This window comes from Xenopus laevis, chromosome 8L, assembly GCF_017654675.1.
Source record: "Xenopus laevis strain J_2021 chromosome 8L, Xenopus_laevis_v10.1, whole genome shotgun sequence".
Lineage (NCBI taxonomy): Eukaryota > Metazoa > Chordata > Amphibia > Anura > Pipidae > Xenopus > Xenopus laevis.
This window is the reverse complement of record NC_054385.1, coordinates 100,813,300-100,839,649: the sequence shown is the minus strand read 5'-3', so window position 1 is coordinate 100,839,649 and position 26,350 is coordinate 100,813,300. Positions and strand designations below refer to the sequence as shown.

Here is a 26,350-nt window from a genome sequence, read left to right as displayed (position 1 = left end):
TTGTCGCTAGAATAAAATTGTAAATGGTAGGATGAATAACTGGTAAACAATGTAATTTTGTAATAAAAACTATACCATAAAAATCATGACAGAATTACAAAGCTCTTATTTGATCTGCATTGTTTAATCTTAGCTGATCATGCCGACTACTTTACTCTATACAAAGAAGATTCCAGGCTAAGCTTTCTAGTATTGCCTGTGTGCTCTTTGTTAAAGAATGCTTGGTAGCTCTCTCATGACTTATTGCAGGAATGCTGCTTTTTGACAAGAAGGAAGTAGATAAAAGCTGCAGGATTTTGAGAAATTAAACTTTTCTCTGTAGAAAAAAGTAGCTTTTTCATTAATCAACATTTTTACAGAACTCCATCACTATCCCTCTAGTATACTTTTTAATCATACCTGGGATCTAGCAGTAATCCTTTCTTTACAAAAAATAAACGTTATCAACATGCAGCTTTGGGTTGTTGCAACAATTCACGATTTTTTTTTTTTTGTTAAAACTTGCATTATAACTTCAAATCAAGTATTTTTGAACTCGAAAAACGCGAATGCAAAACTTCAGCATCTTAAAGTTTCTCCTAGGCAAAATTTAAACTATTAATTTAAAATTTAATCAATTTCTTCAAGGAATTTGTTTCTTTTTTTCAACAATTTTGCTCATGTTTTTTATATACAGATTTTTAAATAAATAAGGTTGATATTTTTTTTAAATTGTGAGTTAATTCAAAGTACACAAAACTGCCAAATACACATTTTATAAATAAGGCCCCCGGGTGTCCTATAGGAGCAGATTATATTTGCTTTGGGCTTCAGCATGAATTGCGTAATGTCAGGCTCACATTGGGATAGTAGTGGTTTCATGCATCTTCATTTTGTCTTCATTGTATATTTTTCAGACATCTTTGTAGGTCAGGAGCTACTTGCACAACTTCCCATTGGCAGCAAATGGAGGGAACATAATTGATCTTCTGCTTTGTGGTCATTCTGTGTGGATATAAAGGCCCTAAACAGATTACTCCCCAGTGATTTACATTTCCTCCATATGGTTAATCACCTCCATACGAAAGACCACTTTTTTGATGCTATTTGAAAGAAAGACTAAACTAGAAATGAAGGGGTTTAAAGTACATGTGCATAAGAGGTGGCGTTAAGACTAACTAACCATAGTTGGCAATAATGAGACCAAATCACAGTAAATACAATATCTAGTGGAGATAAGTCTATAGCAAGTGGACTTTACTCAATGATATTAGATACTGTATATCATGACCTGAATTAATGAAAACCCTCATAGACATCACGGTAAATGTAAAACGTCCTAGTTGGGTCATACCTTAAATGTTTGTGGACACTGTTGACCTCATGAAATGGTAAGCACTATGCAGATGCTACAGCCTGTCTCTAGAATAACTGTAGCCCAAGTTAGTAGATTAAATAACACCTGAAACGTCACTTAAAGCCCACCTTGATAGCATTCATGTTGCTCTTCTCTGTAGAGAAAATTCTGGTATCTAGAGAAAATTCTGAATCCTATACTTCTCACTTCAGGCAAACACAGTTATAGCTGTTCATTGGATCTCTGCATAATTCTAGAACAATATGCTCAATGCCAGTGGCATTGTGTGGAGGGTTCTGAAGTATTGTGTTCCATTATGCAGGGGTGCTTCGCCAATGAGGCAAGTTGAGGCTGTCGCCTCAGGCGGCAGATCCCCACTTGGTACCAGGGGCAGCAAAAATGCTGCTCCTGGTACTTTAAGAGTGAATTTCCGGGGGAGGGGGGGGGCAGCAGCAACTGCTGCTGCTTTAGGAGGCAGATGGGCCAGGATCGCCCCTGCCATTATGCAATACTGTAGTGTGACTTGGCATTTTGCTCTTGGCCAGAAAGGCAGAGAAATTAAAAAATAAGTAGATTGGCATCAAATATATAATCCACTAATCAGCCAACAAACGCAAAAATAATTGCTGACTATTGTATCAAATGTATAGTCTAATTTGCATAGCAATCATCTTTGAACTATCTATTACAAACATTTGTTGTCTTAGTGTTTACTACACCTCTCATAAAAAGGGGTTTGGTTTTCATTAAGTCACCACCCTAAAAATAAGTGTTTGAATTTGAAGAAAGTAGCTTTCTATTAGATCCCAGACTGTTTAGAGCATCTTTCAGATGAAAATCTATCCATATGGTCCTTGTAATTTGTCTTTGTGTGTGGACCCACATCTCCAAGTGTTTAACAGGTTTTCCTGTACATATGGACAGACCTTTAGATCTCAGTTAATCTCACTAGGCACTAATCAAGTACTCCAACAAAACATTGTATATTCAGTGTATGCTTTTTACAATGTTTATTGAACTGGCCAATTATAATTGGTGAGTAGATGGTCAGTCCAGTTTCCTCCTTTGTGGTGGCGCCTTTGTGCTAATAACCACTGCAAAGGCTGCCATGGCTGAAAGGCCAGTTGCATATGTTGCAACTGGAGCATCTCCAATTTGACTTTAATGGATGATACAGCCTTGTTAACAAGAGTTTGATGAATATCGTCCGTTAAAGGTTGAATTCCCTGCAGCTTCATTAGATAAAAAGGCAAGTTCCATGACTCACATATGGGATGCATCAAATTGCCTATATGTATACAATGCTTTCCTCCCTCTAATCTGTGCCACATTTAAGATGGAGCTAGTCCCGTGTCGAGTTTATTAGCAAACTCCTAACAATCAGTGCCAGTGAGATTTACCCTAATTATTAGCAGACACTTGCACTGTTATATTCTACACTGCTGATGGTTTCTGTAATTTTTAATTAAACAGGAAAAAAATGACTAATAACATGCCTTCAGATCATAGCCAAGAGCCTCATATTGAGAGTAACATTAATAACAAATACTAATATACTGTACGTTGTTGGACATACCAAAGCTAAATAGGAAAACAAGCTGACACATTTAGAAGCTAAAGTATAATGTATATTTTAGCATCAATTTAACTCTGTAACGTCAACAGGAAACTCATGGCTTCATGAAGGAACAATATAAAACAAATATAGGGACTCCGTAAATATAATTAAATACAGTTAGGAAACTGATGAAGGTTCATTATCAGACTGGAATTGTATTCCTGCCGGAAGAGCTCACAGTCCGTTGAATGAGTAGACTTCATACTGCAGTTATCCTGCAGTATATTGACCCTTCATAAAATACGGGTAAAGGGGGTTGTTTCATCTCTCAGAAATCTCAGAAGCAGATCTCTCAATGAATTTATCTGCAAAGCACTCCAGTATTTCATGGAAAAGGTGATACAATAAACATTTTACATATATTATTGAAGGTGGTTTGCCTGTTCTTTTTATTCAGAATGGCGTCCACAAAGCCATTTGATGTTTTTTTTGACCATTAATTCAAACTTAAATTAGAATTAGCGATCTCCATAGGGGATTTATAAACACCTCATATGGGAACCTTTCATGTGTTGGGAGGCAGCAAAACTTTACAATAATATGTTTGGATTTCTAATGCCTAAAAACTGTTTTCAAACCTGGGAGTCAGGTAATTGGGTTCCTTAAAGACAGACATTCCTTACAAATGACATAATCAATTAAAATAACGCACATTAAAAAAAAAAATCCTCCATTAATAAAAGTTTCCATATGGTTCCCAATGTTTCATGTTTGCCATCAGTTATTTTTAAATGAATAAAATATTCAAAAAAAATAGTTGTAATGGTGCATTCAGTCTCAGTAATTCCTAACCTTGGTTCCCCAGATGTTCTGAGAGCTGAAGTCCAACGTCCTATGATTACGAAGCACAGTACTTCTGTACTAGATACCTTATATGTGACTGTTCATTTGTAATACAGGTATGGGATCTGTTATCTGGAAAACCCTTTTTTCTAGAAAGCTTCGAATTACAGAAAGTCTGTCTCCAAGAGACTCATTTTATTCAAGTAATCCACATTTTTAAAAAATTATTTTCTTTTTCTCTGTAATAATAAAACAGAACCTTGTACTTGATACAAACTAAAATATAATTAATCCTTATTGGAAGCAAAACCAGTCTGTTGCGTTAATTAACTGTTTTCTAGTAGACAAAGTATGAAGTTCTCAATTACGGAAAGATCCATTATCCGGAAAACCCCATGTCCCGAGCATTCTGGATAACAGGTCCCATACTTATTTAGTTACTTTTCTATGATATATAGGCAATCTGTAGTATATTAGGTGTTCAGTTCTACAGACTTTATATCTAATATCTGAGGCCCTATGCTTTCATATAAGATGATAATATAAGAATGTTAGAGGACACAGGTTTGAAAGTCACCTAGCAGGGGCTTTATATATTATATTGTAGTCATAGATAGCAAAGGAGCATGTCTTATTCTTCCGGTACAGAACAATCCACATATACATAATACTTATAATGGGGTCCATGATCTAATGTTATTGTTTTTTTGTTATTTAGAATTATTAGTAACGTGTTTATAAAGCATGTTCTGCAGTGTAGTAAAATGACACAAGAGCTCATTTTCAAAGCCCCCGGCTGCAAGTGCAATGGCACTAGGGGGCACAATAGGTCCAGGGCAGAAGGGAAGATGCCTACATGCCTCCCCCACCAAGCCCTTTTGAAACTATTGTGGTCTAAACTTCAGTCCATATATCTCTGCACTCCAAAAGTAGTATAGAGGCCTAGGGCTAGAGTCCAGCGCAGAACCATTTTTGAAACCCGGACCCGCAACCCACAGCTTTACCTGCTTGGACCCTCTACCCAACCCACAAGTACTCAATCCACAACCCGTTTTGCGACTGCTGACTACTTAGAAACAGGAAGTGCTGTTGCTGTAAACAGGAAGTTACGTTCTCAGAAGTGGTAGTGGGCAGGGGGAAAAGCATGCTATTGATAATGCCTGCAGGCCCGCCAACCCGCATCTATGCCTATTCCCAAACCTCTGCAGAACTCTACCTGAGGCTATTCATACAATACCCCACACAGTGCAAAAAAATCTGATTGCGGCCTTTATTGGCACTTTATTCATAGGTAATGCACCCTACAGTCTCTTTCACTTTCTGGCTTCTAGGGTTACTGTCCCTACTGACCAGAAGTTATAATTCCTGCGTGAAGCAAGGTAGAGCAGAAAAGTTACAAAACTAAAATCAAAGAAAGACAACAAACAAATAGACCAATTGCAGAGATGTTTATGTCTACAAAATGCTGAGCTTTAGTTCTTACGTGATTTAACTCTCATATTGAGGCACAGCTGAAACAGACATCAAGCAAGCAAATTCATGCAAGTCCTTAATTACTCTGGCAAACACTTTAATGAGGCAGACCAAGATGGATATATGTAATTAAAAAAGTATAATAGACATCATAAAACTGCGGATAACTGAATCTGAATCTGGCAGTGTAGAAATAACAACAAAACACAATGCACGCTGGTGTTTTCTTCCAACAGAAAGGTAGCGAGTGTGTAAATGTAATACGCCACACAGTTAGTAGAGAATGTGAGCAAAGTATACATTTGCATATCTGTCACATGATCTAAAGGTTCATTTTCCTATGTAGTGTGGGTCTAGTGATAATTGAAATAAAATGAAAATACAATAAATTAAAATGATGATATCATGGAAGAACATCAGATGGATATGTATTTTCTTATTACGTCTGGGTATGGCAGAGAGATCCAAACACACAATATTGATAGGTTACTCATAGAACATTAATTATATGAATGACAGCATAGGACAAGCTATTCGTTTAAGATGCCCAAAATGTTTCAAGCAATGGATTAAACAAGCAGTAGACCACAAGCAACACAATATTAGAATGCAGTGAAAGAGGGATTAATAATGTGTGAGGTTGTATTGGCAGTTTGTGCAGTATGTCATAGATGAAACTTTACCCTTAATATTGCATTCAGCTCAGGATATATTATTCAAAAGAATTTAGAGAAATGCTTCTAAATTAGTGTATGGTAACAAATGTTTCAGGAAGGCTAGCTGGTTGGCTGTCTAGAACCTGCACAGCTGAAAATGGGGGATGTTTTGACCAATAAGTCTAAGGTTAGACATTTTAAAAACTTTTGGGTTGTTGGGTTGTTTAATTAAAGCATCTCTATACAGGGTTTGTTAGTTTTGTCTATTTGATTCTGCAGCAATACATGGAGGAAACATATAGCATAGTTCAGCCATGACGAGATAAGCACAGAACAAATATTTTTTTTTTACCAATAGTGATATCAACAGTTTTATTAAAATGTTATTTTATTTTACACTATGCATACTGTATATACTGTATATACTGTAGTACTGTGTCTCATGGATATTGTGTTACAGTTACACTGACATCATTCATGTTTTTTCCCTCCACTAGTTGTTTAATTGGGATGTGTTTGTGGGTTGTTGTACCTTGAGGAAGGCTGGTGTAACAACGGAAAACTTAGCTTTGAATTAAATTCATCTTTTTGACCAAGAAAAGACCCGTGAGTGCAGATTTCATTTGATGCATGGACATTTTACAGACATATATATTACTCTAGGGGGCAGATTTACTAAGGGTCAAATTTTGAATTTAAAAAAACTTCGAAATTCGACCCTCGAATTGAATTTAGCGTTCGAACAATTTTTATTCGACCAAACAAAACTTAGAAAAGTGCTCTGGAAGGTCCCCTAGGCTAACATTGCACTTCTGTAGCTTTAATTTGGCGAAGTATGACGTTGAAGTTTTTGTTAAAGAGACAGTACTTCGATTATCGAAATGGTCGAATATTAGAACGATTTTTACTTTGAATCATTCGAATCGAAGTCGAATATAGCCTATTCGATGGTCGAAGTACCCAAAAATTTACTTCAAATATGTTTGGATTTCTAATGCCTAAAAACTGTTTTCAAACCTGGGAGTCAGGTAATTGGGTTCCTTAAAGACAGACATTCCTTACAAACGACATAATCAATTAAAATAACGCACATTATAAAAAAAATCCTCCATTAATAAAAGTTTCCATATGGTTCCCAATGTTTCATGTTTGCCATCAGTTATTTTTAAATGAATAAAATATTCAAAAAAAAATAGTTGTAATGGTGCATTCAGTCTCAGTAATTACTAACCTTGGTTCCCCAGATGTTCTGAGAGCTGATGTCCAACGTCCTATGATTACGAAGCACAGTACTTCTGTACTAGATACCTTATTGTTTTTAAACGAGTTTGAATGAGACACAGCAATTCGGTGTAGCCACCCAATGCTGCCCATTCCAGGACAGAATGAATTCAGCAATCCTACCAAAAAAATCCTCTTGAAAATATACATGCTATCCTTTTGAAAAATATTGTACTGCGTTGATGTAGAGGAAATGTTTAAGTCTCTGAGAATATCTTGCTAGTAGTGCTTAGAATTCACTGTCTATGTTGGTGGAACTGACCAAAACTTGGGGGCTTTCCTTTGTACAATAACTAGTTGTAACATAGCTGATTTAAAATAAATCAGATTAAGGGGCAGATTTATCAAGGGTCGAATTTCGAGGTGATGGGAGTTTTTTTAAACTCCCATCAACTCGAAATCCAAGTAAAAAAAGACCAACCAAAATTTATTTTAAAAAAAAAAATCTATTTTTTTTTAGCTGTATTCGATCGTTCAAATCGAATTCGGATCGTATTCGATCAAATTAGATTCAAAGTATTTTAAAAAACAAATTTTGATTTTTCAAAGTCCATCAAATGACTCCAAATAGTTTCTAGGAGGTCCCCCATAGGCTAAAACAACAATTTGGCAGGTTTTAGATGGCGAATAGTCTGTCTAATTTTTAAAGAGACAGTCCATGATAAATTAAGATATCTTAATGTTTTTCAAATTCTAAGCGAATTTGGACTATTCCAAATTTAGTCAAATTTAAATGTAAAAATGGGATATTTCAATTCGACCCTTGATAAATCTGCCCCTAAGTCTTCTTATGCAAAAGGTAAACGTTTTGATCTCATTTATAAGACAATTTCAGGTGTCTTTTTATTATTGTGTCAGAAATAAAAAACAACTGTCAATTTTGTTTTGAGAGTAGAAAAAGCATGAAATACTTTCTTTACAAACAGCGAAGAGATCTAACACAAAAAGATTATGATAGTACTAAGAGTATGATATTGACTGAACCTGATCTGTGCAGCTGCCAAAGTGAGGGGTCTAATTTATTTCTCAGTTGCCCTGCTCCGATGACAGATATATGAAGGGACTGGGGTGATTGGAAGGGGGTAGGGTGCGCTTCCCAGGTGTGCTGTTTGCTCTGTAATGCTCTGTTGCCAATCCTTTCTCAGATCCCTTCCTTAATGGACATTTTCCATTTTCCTGCTGATGTTTGCACTGTCTCAGGTTACTCTAACCTTATTCTAACATGTCTGTATCCTTCACACCTTTCCTATGTTCAATAGGTGGCAGGATGCTTTTAGGCATGTATAGAGGGATCATATATTTGGTTGTCATGTCCAAGGGCAGGGAAGATATTATTAGGAGTGAGTTAGGTCAACAGACAAATTAAGAGGAACAGCAGAACTTTAGTGAAACTCTAGCTGAATGAGGGAGGTTTACTGATACTATGTCTGCAGACAATGTGTTTCCATGAAATCTCCTTTCTAAAGATGTATTTGTGCATCTCTTTATAAGCCTAAGCAAAATTAGGGTTTAGTTGTCCTTTAAACTAGTGCTTCTTTACTATTTTTTGTTATGAGCCTCCTACAATCTATTGTTTTTTATGCTCTGGGAACAAATCAATGTAAGTATTTAAATTGAACTGAAGCTGAAGCAGGAGGAGGGAGTTAGTTAGGGTGGAGTTCATAATGCTTCATGATCATTCATTAGAAGCAGGAATGCAATCCACTTATTAATGTATATTCAGTTATAGGATCTGTTATTTGGAAACCTATTATCCAGAAAGCTCCAATTACTTCTCCTATAGACTCAATTAAATTCTTTATATTTTTTAAGATTTCTGTTTTAGACAGTGCCTTGTACTTCATCCAAACTAACATATCATTAATCCTTATTGGAGGCAAACAGTTATATTGCCCTATTTAATGTTTACATCATTTTTTTGTAGACATAAGGTGTGGAAATCCAAATTACAGATAAACCCTTATCCGAAATTGCAATTGGGTACACTCCTTCTGAGTCTTTATTTGTTTAATGTTGCTGATTTAATGCAGTAATAATAGAGAAATAATACATGAATGTGTTAAATGTAATATTAGACATAAGATTAAAAGCATTGTGAGAAGGAAAAATATAATAGAGGGGAGAACCTGGTAGTCTCATTATGCTGTATTATTCTTAACTGGTAACTTGGGTTTCCCAGAAAGGTTGAAGCGTTCCTGGACTGCAATTCCAATATGTGATTGTTCTTGCTCTCTATTAGAAATATGCTGTATTATCTAAATAACTGCAAACCACTGGAATAGAGCTTAGGTGCTTGTGCTTAAAGATAGACTGTACAGTTGTAAAACATATACTCTTTATAAAAAAAGGGTAACTGCAGCTATGAGGCTCCTGTGATACCTGAATTATTACATCTTGGTGCTCATGATAACAATACCTTATTAAACAGCTAAAAAGGATGATGGTACTGTTCGTGTGCAATACCCACTTTTATTACTTCAGCACCAGTTTTATTAATATATACTGTATGTAGTAAAAAGGACTCAAGAAGATAAAAGTAGGGTATGCCTAAAATAAAGAAGTCATATGTCTAACATATGTTACACATTTAGAGGCACGTTTAAGGTCTAAAAGAGTTTTTTTAAATTCTATTATATTCAAATATACTCAAAATTTTATTGGAGGGTTATTCAATAAAAGAATCGAATATCTTAAACCCGCACAAATATTACCAGCTCGAATTGAATCGAATTCGACTAAACTTGATTCAAGTTTTTTCTCCAAAAAAAAAAACTTCAGGGAAGCTACTAACATATCCAAATTGGTCTCTGGATCTCTCCCATTGACTTATGCATGAACTCAGCAGGTTTAGGAGGCGAATAGTCGAATTTGAGTTCTTAAAGGGCCAGAGTGTGATAAATTTCGAATTCAAATAAAAACTCAAATCGAGTTTGGATAATTCACAATTTGAATTTGAGAGTTTTAAACATAAAAAAATCCGAAAATTCGAATTCAAATTTTTAATTCGACCCTTAATAAATTTGCCCTTAGTTTTATCAGATGCAAATACCTTCTTTTAATTTAGGCATACAATGTTTGAGTAATTTTTATTATATATTTTGATGTCTTTGTGTTGCAGTGCCTTTATTTTCTTAATTTTCTGTTTATAGGCTGCTTGGATTCTACAAAGGGATACTGCCTCCTATCCTAGCAGAGACACCCAAACGTGCTGTAAAGGTAGGACCTCGAACTATGTTATGTTTTAAGCTTGTACCTCTTGTACATATTTCTGGTAATTACTTTTCAAGCCTATAGTGACTGTCCTCAATACATATAACCTCACTTGCCTCCTCTGAGCTCTCTTCTCTCTCCCTTCCATGCAGGGGTTTCTGGGGAACCCAGAAGGAAAGAGATGATGAGACAGTACCCTATATACAGTAACTACTATACAGAAGCGTCTACTAAACTTCATTAAGGGATACACTAAATTACATGTTCCTTTACTTTTCAGGTGTATAACAGATCTTTCCACTCTAGTGTTGCCTTGGGGAACTGAAAAACACTTAAAGGACCAATAACATAAAAAAAAAAGAAATTATAAAAATATAATGCAGTGTTGCTCTGCACTGGTAAAACTGCTGTGTTTGCTTCAGTAACACTACTATTGTTTATAGAAATAAGCTGCTGTGTAGCAATGGGGGCAGCCATTCAAAGGAGAAAAGGCTCAGGTTACACAGCAGATAGCAGATAAACTCTGTAGAACATAATGATGTTATCTGTTATCCACTATTTATCCTGTGACATTTAGGGCTAGTCCACACGGGGAGATAGCGACGCGTTTGCGGTCGCGGCGACAAAGCGCCGCGACAGTCGCCGCGACCGGCGCAGGCGACAGTTTTGTATGGGCGCCTATGTAAAAACGCCTGTGCTAACCACACGAGGCGATGCGCTTTTCAACAGTCGCCTGAAAAAGCCTGGCGAGGCCGCGACCGCAAACGCGTCGCTATCTCCCCGTGTGGAATAGCCCATAGCCTTTTTTCAATGTCTGCCATTGCTACTCAGCAGCTTGTTTATATGAACTATAGTAGTGTTTTTAGCATATATATTACATAATGCCTAAGCAGACATAAGACATATCACTGACCTTTCTAGACTAGACACAAGGGTAGTGTATAGTAAATGCAGCAGAAGTGGATTCAAACTGAAGACCAAAAAAATGTGTTTAAGAGGGGAATACTTTCATCCATTGTTGCACAATTATTAACTGCGGGAAAAATAGGGACTTGAGGCTCGAAGTTCAAATCCTGTAGACTCCTGTGCAACTTGCCCCTAATTTGTTGATACTAGTGCAAAATATTTGCCTGTTGTGGCAACCTTAAGTTGGGCTTTCCTTAGCGTGTGTTGTAAATATGGCCATTTATGCAGGGTAATACAGGCTACACAGGAGTGCCCATCGGGGGTTTCACGAAAAGGGAACCCTAGAATTACAACCTGCTTTGTTCCCAGAACATATACATAAGACTGATGCAGACTCCTCCGGTAAATAGCTTGGTAAGAATTCAGCCTGAGCAACGCTTCACCACAAACAAAACATTTGTGTTCAAGAAGGTATTTTTTATTAAAGAAAAATGTTCTCCTTTGGGCTTTCAGAGAACCTGACCCCAGGCAGCGGCACCAGAGACGGACTTTAAATAACAAGGAAACTAGAAAATTGTCTCCTGTTCTGTAAAACAAATTATTTATTTGCATGCCTTGCAAATCTGTTCTTTACCTGCTCTATTTACATAACGTTGTCATTATCCCAATAAGCAAAACAAATCAGTGCAAGGCAGAGCATGTGTCTCTGGCACTCTGTCCTTGGCCTCCAATTGAATTAACTCCTTACGTTCCTTCATTCAGAAGGGAACTGGATGTAATTAGCACTTTTTATGCCTTGCCTTTCACAGGGTTAAATAAGAATGCAGTTTCATGTCCTTCATTCATTATTGTTTGAGTCAGTGGCTGGTCTCACTTAACATTGCAGGTTTTACAGAGCTATGTTTCTCAGCTTTGTTCCACCACTCAACTTATTTGAAGATGCTTGGATGGTAGTTCTGTAACACCAGCCTATACTTAGCACAAGCCATTGATATTGAATCAACTACAAGGGCCTCATCATTCTCTGAGTGTGAGAATTCGGTGGATCCAGGTGAATCCTATGCAGACATGGGTTGATAATACAAACATTTTGCAGATGGTCAGAAGCAAACTCAGGACCCCACTTTGCAAAGCAGAAGTTCACACTGGAGATGTGCTTATCTATAGGCAAAATAATATAGTATACCGAAAAAAAATTATGATGGCAAAATGTTTCCTGTATTAATAAAGCTATAGATAACATTATCTATAGCACTATATAGCCCTAGGAACATGCCTCTTCTTCTATCCCTATTTCCGGCCGTAGTCTCCAATGTAAGTAAATATGCTCTATATGTCCACATTAAAGGGCCTTTATTAACAACAGTTAAGACGCACTTAAAGGACAAGGAAAGTTAAACTAAAAAAAGTAGGCTAGAAATGTTGTACATTATGTTTTGGGCATCTGTACCAGCCCCAGACACCCAAAGCCCTTTAGCAGTAAAGCTCTATTTCTCCAAAGATGCCCCAGTAGCTCCCCATCTTCTTTTCTGCTGATTCACTGCACATGCTCTGTGCTGCTGTCAGTTAGGGACCGACTCAAAATATGCAGTACACATAGAATATAACTGTCACAGTATAAGGCTGATTAGTAATTAAGATGAATAATTACTACATGGCAGCACAGAAACAAGCGCAATTAGCATCAGAATTTAATAATCAGCCCTGTAACATCAGCTTATATTACAGGCCAAACTCATTTTCTGCTTGATAATTTGCAACAACCCCTAAGCTTAGCTTCTCAACAGTTGCTCAGAGTCCACTGAGCATGTGAGTGTAGCAGACACTTTCCAAGATAGTGACCCCCTGTGACAAATATATAAGTCCTGGATTATTGCTGCTATTGACAAGCTGATGCTTTCGGCTGGTGCAATAAGTTCAGTATATAAAACATGGCATTTTTAGGGTTTAGTTCTTTAACCAAGTTAGCAGCCTATTGGCCCATTCATGAAGCCAAAAAATTGCCTACCCAATAGCAATACAACGATTGGAAAATCCTAATGAGGAAAAAAAGCACATAGAGTCATGGAAAGAGTCCTTCTCTCAACAGAAATTCATGGTCCTCCACATGATCAGGCTCAGTTTGCATACAGTCATATCAGTACAATTTGGCCAATGTCTTTGTTGGCCATACTGGACAATACCAACTTTTTTGATGACTTTGTCAAATCAGTATATCTACATAAGTATGGCCAGTTCTTCCTAAAACAACTTTTTTTACATGAACATTTTCTGAAATTGTATTTCCTTTTGTCTGGGTGTGTTTGGCAGCTACAAGCAGGATGCTTCATAGGATACTGGAAACCAGTATATGAAAAATGTCCTATGAGACATATCCTGTTTGGTGTCCTCATTGCATTGAGGTGGATTTGAGTTTGAGGGGCACAAAGCAAACCCAAGTATGTTTCAAGTGTCAACATGACCTCTGAAATGTTTCCCATGCTGGCAAAACCGCAGAAGTATGATTATTACGTGCATAATGTTTACATTCTGGTGTCTCTAGAATTTCTCTTGTATGAGTATCTCAGCACTTGCATATACACGTGACCACAAATCACTCATCACACGGAATTACAGAACAGCCAAACAAGCTCTAAGTGTTCACTCTCGGCTAAAGGAAGCTTTAGATGAAGGCTGTTTTTGAAGTACTCACTGGAGAATTCCTCTGTAGCTCTAATATTTGCATATGTGTGTGTTTTTAAAAGACCATTAAACATACAGTACTTCTGAGAATCACTAGATCGAAATTAGGCAGTTTTAATACTCTGTACTTTGTTTTCCACATTGCATACTCCCACCGAAGGAACTGAAGGCTCAGTCAAGCTTTCTCTGTTGCATTTTTTACCTATTGTAACTAACATTAATTATTAAATTGCATACACTTTACATGCTGCCGTTTTTCATATATTGATTTCAAAACCATCAGCAATCAACACTTTTTTCCTTTAGTTAAAAAAATGTTCAGACCCATTCTGCCTTCACATTTCCCTGAAAACTGTACCACTGGCGAACAGCTAAAAACTGGCATGGTTTTTGTAATCTCGCAGAAACCCTACGGAGTAGTGATGTGCTAATTTGTTCGCCGAGTTTCTCCTCGATAATGACGGCCAAAATTTGTCGCATGTCAAAAATATGTTGCGCGTCAAAAACATTTTGTCGCCCATAGATGCATTTTGAATCGAAATGAGTCAGATTCGCCCATCACTACTAGGGAGTTGTCTGCTGTGGAGAATTTAATTGATTTTCCTCTTTGGATAAGCCACCCTAGACAGCTGAGCCACGACCCTTTTGCTACCTTTCATTAGGTACAGAGGACTATTACTCTATTACAGGGGTGTTCAAACTGCAGCCTGCGATCCATTTTTAATTGGCCCGCAGTAAATTCCAAAAAAATACCAGAATATGCTACATTGATTGTGCTACCGGTTGGCATTCATACCTCTTTAGGCCTGAAGGTGAATAGACACACTGACGTGCCAGTAATACAGTAAAGGAGTATGGTGTGATCGCGGCGCGTCACTACGTAAGGGCCAGTAGTACAATCTTCAATAGTAATACATCAGTGTGACTATTCACCTTTAGCCCTAAAGACATATGGCTGCGTCTGAGAGTGACGTGTCACTGCCAGCAAGTAGCACATACTCTACCTTCAGCACCTGTACCCTACTACTGTGTTTGGATACCAAAGGTCTGTTGGCAAAAGAGGTAATTTAAATTGCTGCAATTCTTTTAAATTTTAGAAGCTTCCAAATGCATCTTTGGATTTTACTGTTTATTCCTCCTCACAGACCTATATGGAGAAATAAAAAGCTATTAGCACAAAAAAAGGTTTATAGGTGAACTTAGAATTATGCTGATCTGCAGGTATACTCCTACATGGGAAATAGACCCAAGAAACTGAGATAGTGGTTAGAGTTGTATTATTTAGCCACTGGAGAATGCTTCAAGCTCCTTTTGCAGCCTGAGAGGATGGGTAATGGGTAATTTACATATAGAATGGAGAATTGCTCCCATTACTAAACAATACATTGGGCATTTGACCCTGTCATTCAAAGAAATACTAGATTTCTTCACAGTAGCGTAACTGCTGTAGCCCTGGCCCAGGTACAGGATGTGCATCTGGGCCCCACGCTGCCCCCCTGTCCTCAAGCTCCCCAGTTGTTGTGTACAAAAAAAAAACCATTTTTACTTCTTCAGCAGGCCCCAAGGGGGTGAGGGCCTACTGGGCACCCCCAGTAGTTACGCCACTGATTCTTTATGAATCGGATGTGTAGGACTGGCCAGACAAGGGATCACTTTGACACAGTTTGTCAGCTTGAGTATATTGCAGATATGGACAAATAATATAGTTTAAAGGGGAGGCCTTATTTTAACATTTATTACTTCTGAATAAGATAACATTTTTTTTAAAGTTTGGACACCCCTGCTCTATTCACTTATATTAAGGTACAATTATGGGACCTGTTATCCAGAATGTTTGGGACATGGGGTTTTCCGAATAAGGGATCTTTCTATAATTGGGATCTTCATGCCTTAGGTCTACTAGAAAATCATATAAACATTAAATAACCCCAATAGACTGGTGTTGCCTCCAGTAAGGATTAATTATAGCTCAGTTAGGATCAAGTACAAGGTACTGTTTTATTATTACAGAGAGAGAAAAGGAAATCATTTTTAAAAATTTGAATTATTTGTATAAAATGGAGTCTATGGGAGACGGCCTTTCCGTAATTTTGAGCTTTCTGCATAACAGGTTTCCGGATAACAGATCCCATACGTGTATTATTATTTTCCATATGGGTCGACCTGGTTCCTTTCTTAGAACAAGCCCATTCGACCATTATGTTATCACTTTCTATTGTCAATTTAAAGTACACATTCCATCACATTATAAGTGGCAGTTCCAGGATTGTTGGCTTTATTGCCAATTATATCACTGCTGCTACAGTTCGCCACCATTTCCATATTTAATATTCCTTGTTAACTTTCTCATGATTTAACCCTTCATTTTCAGTTCTTCACATTTGAGCAGTATAAGAAGCTTTTGGTTCCACTGTCTCTGCCACCTGCATGGGTAAGTCGTAATCGTCCACATGTTATTTTGTTTATTTCATTAAAAGGGGCAATAAACATCAGGAAAATCTTTAGCCTTTTACAGCAGGAAAATATGTTGAAATATGAATTTCTCAAATTAAAGGACAAGGCACATTCCGTCAGCAGAATTGTCCCACTATGTAATTTGGCATTGGTGATTGCACCTCCCAAACGTGAAACCTTTGGCCATTTATCTGCCATTTATCTGCCATTTGTGTGTTTATTATCCAGAAATGAGCTACTAAAATTAATCTGACACAATTGCACCTATTTATTGTCTCTTACCCTTTTTACATAGATAATGAATTGTGATCATCGATTTGTCTTACCTTAAATGTTTATTTTTTGAATATGACACAACCATACACGTGGGTTTAGCTTTAGATTCCCAGGATGTTTCCTAATGCGTGATATTATATGCCTGGAAAAATATACCAATCACAAGAAAGTGACCTAAATTCTTAGTATGTTATTCCCAAGAATCCAGTGTTTATGTACTGTTGGGCAGCGCAGAGAACGTCTTGCAAACATGAGTTCCTGTCAGCCAATGGCAAATATTTTTTGTTCTGTGCTCTTCACATGTTGTATGTTTATTCCTAGGTGTTTGCAATTGCTGGTTTAGGATCAGGACTTACCGAAGCCATTGTGGTCAATCCATTTGAGGTAGTCAAGGTCGGACTTCAAGCTAACCGTAATGCTTATGCCCAGGTAATACTAATAAATTAAGGCCCCAATGCCCACAACACACACACAGAATGTAGTCTGTACACGCATAGCCAAATGCTTCCTTGGATCCACAATCCATGTTACAAATATTTTGCTCGACTAGAAATACTTAAAGGGGGTTGTCCATCTTTGAGTTACTTTTAGTATGATGTAGAGCAGCAACATGTTGCTCTCCAACCCCTTGGATGTTGCTCTCAGTGTCCTCAAAGCAGGTGCTTATTTTTGAATTCTGAGCTTGAAAGCAAGTTTTAATTGCATAAAAACGTTATAGTGCCACGTAAAGCCTCCTGTAGGCTGCCAGTCCACATAGGGGCTACCAAATATCCAATCACAGCCCTTATTTGGCACCCCAAGGGACTTTTTCATGCTTGTGTTGCTCCCCAACTCTTTTTACATTTGAATGTGGCTCACAGGTAAAAAAGGTTGCGGACCCCTGATGTAGAGAGTGATATTCTGAGACAATTTGTCTTCATTTTTTATTGTTTGTGGTTTTTAAATTATTTAGCTTTTTATTCAGCAGCTCTCCAGTTTGCAATTTCAGCAGTCTGATTGCTATGGTCCACATTACCCTAGCAACCATTCATTGATTTGAATAAGAGACTGGAATATGAATAGGAGAGGATCTGGATAGAAAGATGAGTAATAATACAATACATGTGTGATGGGGCCAGTGACCCACATTTGAAAGCTGGAAAGAAGAAGGCAAATAATTCAGAAACTATAAAATAGAGAAAATGAAGACTAATTGAAAAAGTTGCTTAGAATGAGACATTCGATAACATACTAAAAGTTGAACCACCCGTTTAAGTATATGCCTTCCTTTCAGGTCATTGGCATTCATTGCAATTGGGCAGACCTTGGCTACCAAGACACTATGAACTGTCACATCTAAAATAAATCAGTGTATGTGAATGGGACATTGCAGGCAACTAGATTGTCACTGTTACAAATACATCCTTCTCAAACTTGCCTAAAGCATATGTTTATTTTTTCTTATTTGTGAGTTGAATGCATGAGTCATGCCACCTTCAGTGCCATGTTTGTGACTTCAGTAGGCTGCTGTATGTGCTGGTGCACCAGGCTTTCTTAGCTGACGCACATCTTCCCAAGAAGTCCTAGGCCAGCTGCTATATGCAAACTTTGCTAGTGACAATGGCAATGTTTATTCCATAATACAATACAAATTTACAAAATCTATCCAAGTCTGGTAACATGGAATATTCTGTTTGTGGTGGTTTTAGAGCTGTACTCAGATGTACATTACCAGATCCTTGTCTGGTCACAAAATGGAAACTACAGTAGGGAGAATTTCTGCTCTGTGGAAATAATATGTTTGCCATTCTGCATTCCCTACCATTGCTGAGGTTTATTCTCCAATATCCTTGCATTAAATAAAACTAATTGCAAATTTTAGTCTTAGAAGACTGCTCTCCACGTCATAGCAAACATTAATGTATGGTGAACTACCCCTTTAAATATTATTTATTGAACAAGACAACTGGCATCCAAGAGGCTCCTGCAACAAAATGGTATCATATGATGGAACATCAGCCAAGGACTTTCTCTGAGGCTTCGGTCCCAGGGCAAATGACTAAAAAAGGTTGTGATCATTTCTGATGTGCATTCTACAGCAAATTCAGGAAATCTATGTTTTATAAAAGTATATATATATATTTTTTTCCAGATAATACTATAATATCATTTTTTCATAAAAAAAAACACAAGGAAAATGACAAGAAATGATATTATAGTATTATCTGGAAAAAATATATATATATACTTTTATAAAACATAGATTATCTTTTACACCAACTCACTTTAAAATTAACTTTTTACCTATATATATATATATAGGCTTAATAATAAAACATTTTTTGTTTTTTCGCTAAAACCCTGTGAGTGCCGCAATCCTTTTTCAATATATATATATATATATATATATATATATATATATTATATATATATATATATATATATATATATATAGTCAACTACAAGAGGTCCTCTGCACTCAACCCATTATCAATATATTTAAGACAGAGACATTTTGTGCATACTGCTACTAAAAAATGCCTTACTCTTTAAACAACACAGGGATTGTTTGTCCATATATTGCAATATATTTAAGCTGGCCAACTACGTCAAAGACCAGCTCCATGTTGTAGCTCCCACCCCTCCCAGCTATAGTCAGGTGATCCCACTGGTGTCTAATAAAAGGGCAGCCAAGTTTGGGAGTTTTACTTTGAAAGCAACAAGTAAGTTGTAGGTAAAACTTAGTCCCTTTGTAAAATGTATAATTAAGCAATTGAATTCTTGATGAATCAGATGAAAATTAAGTGTAGGACTGGCCAGATATGGGATGACTTTGACGTAGTTGGCCAGCTTAAATATATTGCAATATATGGACAAACAATCCCTGTGTTGTTTAAAGGGTAAGGCATTTTTCAGTAGCAGTATGCAAAAAATGTCTCTGTCTTAAATATATTGATAATGGGTTGAGTGCAGAGGACCTCTTGTAGTTGACTATATGTATTTTGTGGTCACACCCTCATTGCACCCCCGCCTAATGGTTTTAAAAAATAGTGGTGAGCACAACTTTCCCTTGTTTATATATATATATATATATATATATCAGAATTCTATGAAAATGTGCTATTGATCTTTTTTGATGTTATTGAAATAGTTAATTTCTGTTCAGCAACCCTCAGGCTTGGAATTAAAACTGCTGTCTGGTTTGTAGGGCTTAATTACCCTAGCAACAAGGCAACTGTTTGAAAGATGACCTGAAACATATGATAAGCAATAAATAATACAAATAATAAATAATAAATGAACCCTTCCAGTCTAGGTGTTTTTGGGTTGCTGAAGTCAGTGCCCCTGGAAACCAAAGTGTTTTATCGAGTGAAGGTTAGAAATAGACAGACTAATAATATAAAAAGCAAAAAGAAGACCAACTGAAAAGTTGCTTAATGCTGAGGAACGTTTGCAAATGCAAAATTTCGCTAAAAGTATTGGAGTAAACGGGCATCTTCTTTTTTATTTTTGCTTGAGTCAACAGGAGTCTTTCCCAGCACAAAATACTGCTTTTTTCAGCAAAAAAACATGCATGGTGAAATTCTAATAATGCTGTTTGTTTCACCTGAAAAAACTGCAAAATTCTAATACATACATAAATACATACATACTGGCGGTTTGGTGTTTTTTCGCACTTTTTTTCTGGCTAAACAAAAGGAATTGTGAAATTTTACTGAAGATTTTTTTCTTGCATCAAACGCATTGGAGTCAATGGCTGTTTTTTACTGGCGCAGAATAAGCATGGAGAATTTCTAATAATGCTGCTGGTGAACCAGAACAATGAGAAGTGCATGTTGGGGAAAAAAAACCTATGTTCTGAAAAACGCATGTCGACGGTTGCATGTGATTTCAGTGGTGTATTTACGCCCGACGGAACTTTTTCAAAAACGCAACGTAAAAATGCCATGTCTGGCCTTGAAGGGCTACCTACAACCAATTGAAGGGAAATGTTTTTGGTACAAACAAGCACTCAGTCTCTAGTGGGTTTTATTTTTTCACATATAGTGATTTACTAGTTTCCTAGTGTTTCTAAATCTAACATATTTTCCCCACTACAAGCACCATAACCATGCAGTGAGTCAGTAGTGCATTACACAATGCTGATTCATGCTGAATCAGGCATTTAGAGCCTATGTGTGTTGGTTGTAGCCAGGGGTAATTCTACCCTCCTCGTCGGCTGAGATGGCTCCTGTGATGCCCCCCAGCGATTTCCTTTTCTGCACAATTTCACTTTCTGCACTAGACGAGTCGAATTTCCAGTTTAAAAAAAAATCACCTGAAGCAGCTTTTTGCCACCCCGTCAGTGGCGGAACTAACGGGGGTGCGATTGCGCCGGGGCCCGCCAGTAATTTGCAGGCTGCTGCCCCATCGAGGTGAGTTTTTCAGCTCATCTCATGACAACAGTGGCCCTGGTTGTAGAAGAACTCACAAATAAATTGTTAAATATATAAACAACTTCGAGCAGGGCTGGTCCTATCAAATGTGGGGCCCAATTGGGACCATGTTGGCGGGGCCCCTAGACAAAGTGTTGCTGGCTACTGACACACCAAGTATTTAGGAAAATAAGGGCATACAGGCACAAAATAGAAAGGAAAGGGGCAGACAAGGTAACATAATAGGGGCACACAGGGTAAGAGAGAGAGGGAGGAAATAGGAGAGTGGACTGGGCCAATTAGTTTGGGGCTGGGCCGATTCAGCTTGGGAGCAGGCTTGGTTAGATTGGGGGCAGGCAGGGCCTATCAAGGTTGGAGGAAAGCTGGGCCTATGAGAGTTGGGGGCAGGCTAGACCTATGGATTTGGGGATGGGCTGGACTCTCAAAGTTGGGGGCAGGTCAGGCAGCATCATGTGCTGAGGGAAATATTATCTGTGCTGCCCTGTGGTGCGGGGCCCCCCAGAGGTGCGGGGCCCAATTGGGCCCAATTGGTCCAATTGGCCTAAGGCCGGCCCTGACTTCGAGGAAGAAATAATAAACACTATAGATTAAAGCAGAACTAAAGGTATAATCACTGGGAGTGCCAAAACTGTAGTTACCCCCGGTGATTATAATTGCTTACCTGATACACTGGGCTGGTGATCCTGTAGAAGCTTATCATCACCAACTTTTTTGAATTCTTCTGTCTTTTCATCATTCTTGTCAAGACAGGCACATGCACGGGCGAGTGAAAAGTCAAAAGTCGACTTTTTCACTGTACTGAGCATACTGGGAACAACCCCTTTAACATTCATTACAGTGATTTTGTTTTTTGATAGTGGCAATTGCTCTTTAGGGTCTGGCCTCACGAGCAGATTCCTCACGAGGAAACTTCGGCAACTTCGGAAAATGAAACGCTGCGTGTGCATTGCCGCAGGCGATTTTCATTTTAGCCAGTGGAGGGCAGGGGGAAGGCAGTTCAGGGAGATTGTCGCCCCAAAGAAGAGGAGATTTGTCGGTGATGAACAGACCCTTAAGGGTATGCTAATACCAAAAAAGCAACTGTCATCTCAGGATGCAATGTTTGTGGAAAGAATTTTGCTGGGTAGCTTGTGTGTTTGTAATGTCATCAATCCAATAACAACAAAAAAATGATAGTTCTTTCTATGAAATGGGATGCATAGGTACATTGTTTTAAAGAGTCAGTAGCCCTTTAGCTTGAAATGCAATAATGCCACTAATGTCAACATACAGTAGATAAGAGTTTTGCTTTGTCTTACCATGCCTGTGTGGGAGAGTATCAAAGTTAGTGAAACGGAAACCTCGAATATATATAACCACCGCTGCTGGTAAATACTGCACCCCATCCACAATATTTGGACTCAACCAAAGCCTCAGGAAAATGATTGCCTGAGTAACAGACCTAATCTGAACCCTAATTTGCACATTCAATGGCTAGTTGTGGTAGGATCCTAAGCAATTGTGTGCGCCTTTTCCTTTTAACCCCTGGTCAGCATTTACCAAATAAAGGGGTGATATTTCTTAACTTTAAGAAGATTTTGGGTTTATATTTTAATGTTAAAGAGGAGAAGGGTGAATAACACAAATCTCTTCTACAGCAACCATCCTCTTTTGCTCAAGCACGACACATAATAAAAACGCAAGGGATTGGCCTTCGAGGAATTAATAAAGGACTGAGTGCCACACTAGGACGCCATGGTGTGTTTAATATGGTCTACTTTGGGTTCTATTTCAATGTGAAAAATGCAGTACCAGTAAATAAGGTAAGTGTATTGACCTGTGTCCAAAGATGGCTTAAACTTTAATCTATATATATATATATATATATATATATATATATATATAACGAAATCGCAGATGATACCCGCACTCCTTCACATCTCGTTTTGCCGGGTGCTTGGTCAAAATTAGGTATATAAAATTGTAGAAGGGACCAGCACTCCGTTTTCCAAAGAATTCAATGATTTATTTAAAACTCACAGGGGGACAAAGGCCCCAAAGTGGGCCGAAACATTGGAGACACTGTGAGTTTTAAATAAATCATTGAATTCTTTGGAAAACGGAGTGCTGGTCCTTTCTACAATTTTTTATATATATATATATATATATATATATATATATATATATATATATATATATATATACATATATATATATATATATATATATATCCTTTCTATTTATAAAAATTGATGATATGCCCGATTAATCAATATAGTGTACTCTGTCTGTACCATAGTACTAGTACTTCAAATTGGTTATTAACCCCTGGAATATTGTTGTGACCTTACATTTATAATGCCCTTATAACCTTTACTAAAGGTTCCGAACCTGGGTGGTCGGTTTCCTACACTTCTACAATCCCTGTAACATTTTGGGTCAGGAAGGTTTGGGAAACTGCAGTCTTGCAATGTTATTGGCAAGAAAAAAATATTAATAATAATAATAATTCCAGTTTTTACAAGCAACCTAAGAACCTAAACATAATATAGGGAGAAAAAAAGGGTTGTGAAAGTGAAATGAAAGTGAAATGAAGACTATACAACTGGTTTCTATTAACATTTGTGTTGTTCAAAATGTCTTGTCTTGTCAAATAAATGGAGACACAAATCTCCTTGTGTGACATTTAGGTGGAGATTGGACACGTAATCATATGCTGGCATCCTGATAGCAAGTCTGTAGGCCCATTGATTGGAGGAGTCCAGGCCCGGACTGGCGATCTGTGGGTTCTGGCAAATGCCAGAGGGGCTGCTATAAGGTGCCATAGAAAGTCAGTATTTAGTGGGCTGGGTGGGCCTCTGTGTCGGCTTATTGGGGCTCTGTGTACCTGAAATGCCAGGGCCTATTTTAATTCTCAGTCCGGACCTGGAGGAGTCCCTGTCAATACCAATGACAGAATCTATACCATGTGACCAACCATGGCATATATTACTTGCCTTGTCAGTTTTTTATATATGTTATTAGGCATTTCATTCTCTGGTCCCTTGTATCTTAAATAGCCCAGTTGATGAGAATAACATCTGAAAATAAAGCAAAATCACTGTTTGCCCTGTTGTAACTGACTGGTCCTAAAATGCTGAAATTCTAAATTTTGGAGGGTGAAACAAATATTCCACTTCTATTTGTAAGTTTTCTGTGGGACCATGAGCTCACTTGACTGTCTTTTCTATTATTATTATTATAGATTTTCCTCCTAGATTGTACATTTTTACTGTTTATACATTTATACATAATTACTGTACTATTACTTTTCATGTTTTATATGTCCATATTTATGCTGGAGTAGAGTTTTTGCAATTTTTGATACAAACATTAGTTTTTATCGAATCTGGAGCAACATGGCAAGGACTGGTCTGCTGGATTGTATTTTCTGCCGTGTTACAGGAGGAAGTAATGCATGCTATATTATTTGTTGTCTAGTTACAGAAGGAAGTAGAAAGCACAAGGTAGTAGACTACATACTAAAATATCACTCAATGGCAAAATGCCAATTACCTTTACTTCTGCCAAGAAAATGTGAAATGTACTTAGCAAAACCTGTAAAATGTGACCTGTACCTAGCAAATATTACAATTTCTTACAAGTTGTATTTTTAAAATGGGCCATTCATTTCCCTCAGCTTTTGAGTGAACTTTGAGTGCCCCATGTCTCATACTACTTATGTGAAGAAGAGTGGTTTAATCCTGTTGGCATAAATCACCACCATTTGGTTGACATCTTTGCCTATATTTAACTGGCAGAGGCATAACTATAGTTCGGAGGGCCTAGCGCACTGCACTTCACTTCCCAACACACCCACCCATCTGCTCCACCCCGCCCGCTCCAGCCTTATGCCTACCCACTAACCACCTAGCACTTAGCAGCTTGCAACATGCTTCTTGGCCAAAGGTAAGATAGTGGCTGGGGAGGGGGGTTTCAGGTAACTAGAGGAAACAAGACCCCATGGTTTGGGCCCCCCTGGAACAGAAGGTTCTGCTTCCTCTATAGTTAGGCCACTGAGCACAGGAGAAACAAACTGGATACTCCAGAGCAAAGACAGATTACAGATGTAAACATATGGGAAGACGGTAGGCAACCAGGACAGTTTGGTGCTTAGTATGGCAGTGCAATATATAAGGAATAATTTACGCCCTGTTGTAAAATATAAGAAATGTATCTGTCTCTAAGGAGTTCCATGACCATTTAAATGTATGAGGCTGAAGACCAATGTCATGGAACTCTGCAGGGACTTCTAATATCTTCAGTTTATACAACAGATGGTTCATTATGTGTTATTATACACAAGTTCCAGTGAGTCACGTGACCCAAATGACATAATTGAGCACCGATTATAAGCATATAATTTACAGAATAATCATGGCTCTTGTATGTTTTACAGCAACAAGCCCAAAATTACAATGGCAGTTCTCTTAGCTCTTTTTAAAGCCTTGGTTATTAATGTCATGTTACACCACTCATAGTCACATGGATTAATAAAAAGCAATAAGGGAAACCATCAGCTACAAAGTACTATTTGATTATTATAGAGAAAAGGAAATCCTTTTTAAAAATGAGAATTATTTGCATAAAATGGAATCTATGGAAGATGGCCTTCCCATAATTTGGTGCTTTAAGGATAATGGGTTTCCAGATAACATGCCATAAATTTAATCTAAAGAAGTGTCTTCAGGTTTGCATAACCACTGACATTTTTACACCTCCAGTTGTAGTACACCCATAATCCACTGTAAGGCATACAGAGAGAAAACAAACATAAAACAGTGTACTCATAAAGATACATATAAATCACAATTCCTATTTAATCCATTAGGAACTAGTGTATTTAGTGGAGTCATCCACTATTCTTCCCTCTCTCTTAGCGATAATTAACAGTCAGCCCGTGGTCTAGAAGGGAGGACATATGCCAAAACCATAAACCTTTAGTCTAAACACATATGTAATTGCTCAACAGCATGTCTTGAAAATAGCAATTAAATATGCCTTTCCTTATAGTGGATCTATATTATGGTCTTTCCCATATGGAAGAGACCACGGTGAGCAACTCAGTAACAGCATCTAGATGGGCAGTACACAACAGAATTACCCTTAAAAAGTATTTGTCATCCCCATATTCTTTACCCAATAGCTTACACTCCAGTTGGTGAAACAATAGTTTTATTAAAAAAAAAAAGCTAGGCTGCCCAAACCAGGAGGAAGATTTCAGTGCAGGTGGACATTTGTG

The 26,350-nt window shown here is 37.6% G+C and overlaps 1 protein-coding gene across 3 annotated transcripts in view; it reads left to right on the top strand.

Moving 5' to 3' along the window:
- Window positions 1-26,350, top strand: part of slc25a21.L (solute carrier family 25 (mitochondrial oxoadipate carrier), member 21 L homeolog) — a 198,318-nt gene that overhangs the window by 141,264 nt on the left and 30,704 nt on the right. For 2 of the 3 annotated variants that reach the window (XM_018229294.2, NM_001097058.1), the window contains 4 exon segments: window positions 10,297-10,363; window positions 16,317-16,376; window positions 16,997-17,104; window positions 22,728-22,892. In XM_018229294.2, the coding sequence (XP_018084783.1) occupies window positions 10,297-10,363; window positions 16,317-16,376; window positions 16,997-17,104; window positions 22,728-22,892 (400 nt within the window). 3 annotated transcript variants of the gene reach the window in all.